A 4,456-nucleotide genomic window follows, 5' to 3' on the forward strand; every position below is an offset into this window, starting at 1 on the left:
TCTTTTTGAATACAATAAACACACTATCTGTAGTCATCTTGTGACTCCCTACATTTTGTCATTATCAATTTATGACCCCCCCTCCCCTTATTTTTCTTTCCAAAAAGTATGACCCCTATATTTGGGATCCCCTTCCGAAGAAAATGATAGCGCCCTAAATATAGAACAATCATCATTCTGTTCAGATATTACTTTAATAGCACCTATACCATTTTTTGCTGATATACTACAGATATTTTCATTTACAAAATTAACAACGTAATATTTGTGAGAGAGGATGTTTACATCAGCTCCACGTGTTTAAAACCGCGAATCTGATTGGTTAATAAGCTGCACGTAACGAGAAAGAAGCTGCGCGTAGCTAGTCCCACGTTCTGAGCCGCTTAGCTTGCCATAAACGTTGGAGCGCCAATTTATGTAACCGGTACGACGCCGTGTTACTAAGGGAAAATAAGATAACTGGGGCTAACAATACTAAACCAAAGTATCGACAATGAATTTATTAACACAATGTTGAGCCGGGGAATTATTCGTATTACACTTCTTGATTTATTCTATAAACGAATAAATTTTAATACAATGTTGTCAGGTAATAGATAACAAAACAATTGAACATAATAAAAGATATTGTGACTGACGGTTGACGACAATGGTAGTTGGTGGACAGTTCTCAAAGTTCATAAGTTCCTTATCACAGGAGTTGTTGAAGACAAGATCTGGATGAACTCGTTGCAGTTGGCCAACTGTTGTAGATGCAGCGTACAGTAGAATCACGAATGTGCTTTCGATGATCACGATGACATCCAAAACAGGGAAAACTGAAAACCAGAAGAACATAAATACTTTCGAGTGGTTACAGCTGAAGGCTGGAAAACTCTTCTACATATAATATTAATACAAATTCTTGATGAATTTCAGTAGAGACAAAGTATAGATGATCTTCTCCAAGAACTTTGAGATGAAACTGACCATGAGATATTGATATTCATTCAATCAATCAACTCATAAAATAACCATGAATTAGCATTTCTTATTTTGAAAGAAATTATCCAAATTCAAATATAATTAAGGCTATGGCATATTTCTGAAGAGCCATAAATCATTGCAAAATCATATCTCATGCAATTGATCAAATTAAATTGCTGACATCATATACAAAAGAAAATAATAAGTGACCACTAATTAATAAGCAACTAATTAGTTAAATAATATTTCTAAACTACGTCAAATGTATCAATTAAATGATAACATTAATTGGTAAAGTATTCACGAAGAACAATAGTAAGATGTTCTCTTTATCATGTTATAATATCTTTAACAATAGTGCATGGTATGCATCCGGTCATAGACCTACGTAAGTCCATTCATAAAATCACCAAAACATCAAGGACATGGTATAAATAAGTAAAGAGACTTGGCTGGAGCATCATACATCCACTCAAAGGGCACAGTTCGAAAGCATTAGAGTGTATCTGAACTATTTAGTGACCCTGGCTGTCTTTGGTAGTGTAACATCATGCCCAGGTTAACTCAAGCATGTGAGGTGAATGTACAACTACTGAACTATGACAATAGTGATGAGAGTACATTAAATGGAAGAAACAAGTGTCTTTTGAGACTTCTGAGAAAAATGACTAATGGTCAGGCTTATTCTGAAGAATGATCTGCTTTATGCCTTGCTATGACCGCATACCTACAATACACATTGAATTGCCTGTGTTTCTACACAGATAGCTTGGACATAAATCATTGGGTCCTCGGACTAATGAAGTGAAACCAGTTCGACATTCCAAGAGCCAGTCTCCCAGGACACAGTTCAGTAATCTGTGCAGGTTTATAGCTCCTGTTCATCAACAATGCGTGTCATGGGTATCATAACTCATTCCTAGCTAATACTAAGGTCATGACAGTGTATACCTAGTGAATACAGGTTAATGAACTGTGTCATGGAGATGAGGCTATTTAGGCACATGTTACTACATCGACATGCAGAAGCAATATAATCAAAGTTTACAAACTTTAAAATAGCAAAGAACTAATTAATTCTTCATCCCCAAAGGTGTCAAATCACAATTATGTATTCCAAAGTAAATTAGATCTGTTCGACTCATAGATTGTTGTAACAAACAATTATACCAACTCAATAATATTAATAAACATTGCTTCGGTAAATCAAACTTAAATCTACTTAAACATAATTAATTATCTACAAAGATAACAAAAATACAATCATACCTGTGGCAAAAACCAAAAGAACATAAATACTTTCGAGTGGTTACAGCTGAAGGCTGGAAAACTCTTCTACATATAATATTAATACAAATTCGTGATGAATTTCAGTAGAGACAAAGTATAGATGATCTTCTCTCCAAGAACTTTGAGATGAAACTGACAATGAGTCATCTCACAAACTTGTGAAGTTGCCAGAAAGTTTCTAAAACCAAAGCTTTTAGATGAAGTTATGACTCATCAGATAGATTTAAGAAACATATAAACTTTTGTAGGTCTGGCATGCTTGCCACATTAGATTAAATAAAAAAATTAGGGGGGTCAATTTTCCTGATTGTTACACCTTCCCCGCCTTTATGAAATGTCGTCTCGATATTTGCCTAAATTCGACATACAGGGAATGTTAGTAGGGTAAATGACGAATTAGTGTGTTACGACATGACAGAGAGTGGTAGCAAGCTGTGCAAGAAGATCCTTGTCCGCTTGGAAGAGGTCCCTATTCTGCACGAGGAATTCGGCCTTCAGCATCCAAGGTTGTGTAACCTGAGCAGAATATGTGAGTCTATCAGGAGGCTGCACATTTCGCTTAGGCCGACTGGGTGGTAGAGGTTCAGGTTGTTGAGATTCCTCGTTGCTCAGTGATATTTCTTCTTCATCTTGCTCTGCTTCTACCGCTGATACATCTGTCAAATTTGACGAATCTGGTCCTGAAATTTCTTCAGGTGACCTGTTTGTATCCGTTGTCGGGTGATTATTGCTTGGCAGTTGGGGACGCTCCGGTGGAATAAACACTGGAGCATCTGGTCGTAGAGGTTGATTATGGGAGGTGTCTGTGTCTGTTGATCTTGGAGATGTTTCCATTGCTGTCTGAGGTACTTCTGTATCCTGTGGAACTGGAAGCAACATGTCAGTGCTAGGGGGTGGCAGAGACTGATAAGGCAATAACATATTACGGTGTAAGGTGCGCTCCTTACTACCACCTTCTGGTCGGACTACATATACAGGGATATCTGGATTGACCTTACGGATGACCTGATACACGTTTTGCTCCCATGCATCCGCCAATTTGTTCTTGCCCTCAGTCCTACATTCCGAACTAACACTCTGTCCTTGGGCTGCAGCATGGAGTCACGAACCTTAGAGTCATATAATTCCTTATTTGACTTGGCTGACTTACTTGCTGCTTTACTTGCTTTCTGGAAAGCAAAGTCCAGTTGCTCCCTAACTGCACTGGCAAACTCGTGATGAGACCTTTGAGTTTCATCCCTCGGTTGAATGCCAAGGTATACATCTACAGGGAGCCTCGGGTGTCTCCCAAACATAAGGTAGAACGGCGAGAAGCCAGTGGAGTCGTGGACTGTTGAGTTATACGCGTGAACCAGCGGAGCAACATAGGACTTCCAGTTAGACTTCTTCTCACCAGGGAGAGTACCTAGCATCTGTAAGAGGGTTCTGTTAAAGCGTTCACATTGTCCATTCCCCTGCGGATGATATGGGGTTGTTCTGGACTTTGTGACATCACAGACCTCGCAGAGCTTCTGGATTACGACCCTGATCAGAATGAAGTCTAGCTGGGAGTCCGTAGTGGTAGAAGTAATTTTCCACTAGAACTCTAGCCGTGGTCTTGGCAGTTTGATTGCGAGTGGGGATGGCTTGATAATACTTTGTGAAATGGTCTGTGATCACAAGGATATTGCTGTAGCCACCCACAGACTCTTCCAATGTCAAGTAGTCGATACAGACTAACTCCATAGGCTCAGTTGTCTGTATATTGACCAGTGATGCTGTTCTTTTGGTACCAGGTTGTTTCTTTTGCCGCTGGCACCGATCACAAGTTCTGACTTTGGTTGCAACACGTTCTGCCATCTTTGGCCAAAAGAAGCGTGATCTTACTAACTCTAAGGTCCGGTCTTTCCCAAGATGTCCAACATCATCATGCAGTCAACGCAGTGCTGTCTCCCGCATGCTTTTAGGCAGAACTAATTGATAGACAGTGGTACCATCTGGGCTCATCCGTTTACGGTGAAGGGCTCCCTCTCTGAAGCAAAGGCGATTCCATTCCCTGAGTAAGATCCGGACTTCTGGCTGTTCTTGCTTCAGTTGAGTGCCCTTTGGGTGTGTCCCTTGTTGCTTGAGGTTTACCACTCTGCCTACAATGTCATCATCAGCTTGAAGCTCCACCCATTTACTCATGGTGATAGGGGACATGGCCCCAGGCATGACAGGG

General features: G+C 40.1%; 1 protein-coding gene across 1 annotated transcript; it reads right to left on the bottom strand.

Moving 5' to 3' along the window:
* Nucleotides 1-3,747: 3,747 nt before the first annotated feature.
* On the bottom strand, nt 3,748-4,095 carry LOC140144959 (protein NYNRIN-like). The gene has a single exon (XM_072166755.1). It carries the CDS (start codon nt 4,093-4,095, stop codon nt 3,748-3,750), a length of 348 nt encoding a protein of 115 aa, XP_072022856.1.
* Nucleotides 4,096-4,456: the final 361 nt, after the last annotated feature.

Source organism: Amphiura filiformis, unplaced genomic scaffold, assembly GCF_039555335.1.
Source record: "Amphiura filiformis unplaced genomic scaffold, Afil_fr2py scaffold_104, whole genome shotgun sequence".
Taxonomy (NCBI): Eukaryota; Metazoa; Echinodermata; class Ophiuroidea; order Amphilepidida; family Amphiuridae; genus Amphiura; species Amphiura filiformis.

What these genes read in the sequence shown, in the direction of transcription:
- LOC140144959 (XM_072166755.1), bottom strand. Translation starts at nt 4,095, where the DNA reads ATGGCAGAACGTGTTGCAACCAAAGTCAGAACTTGTGATCGGTGCCAG.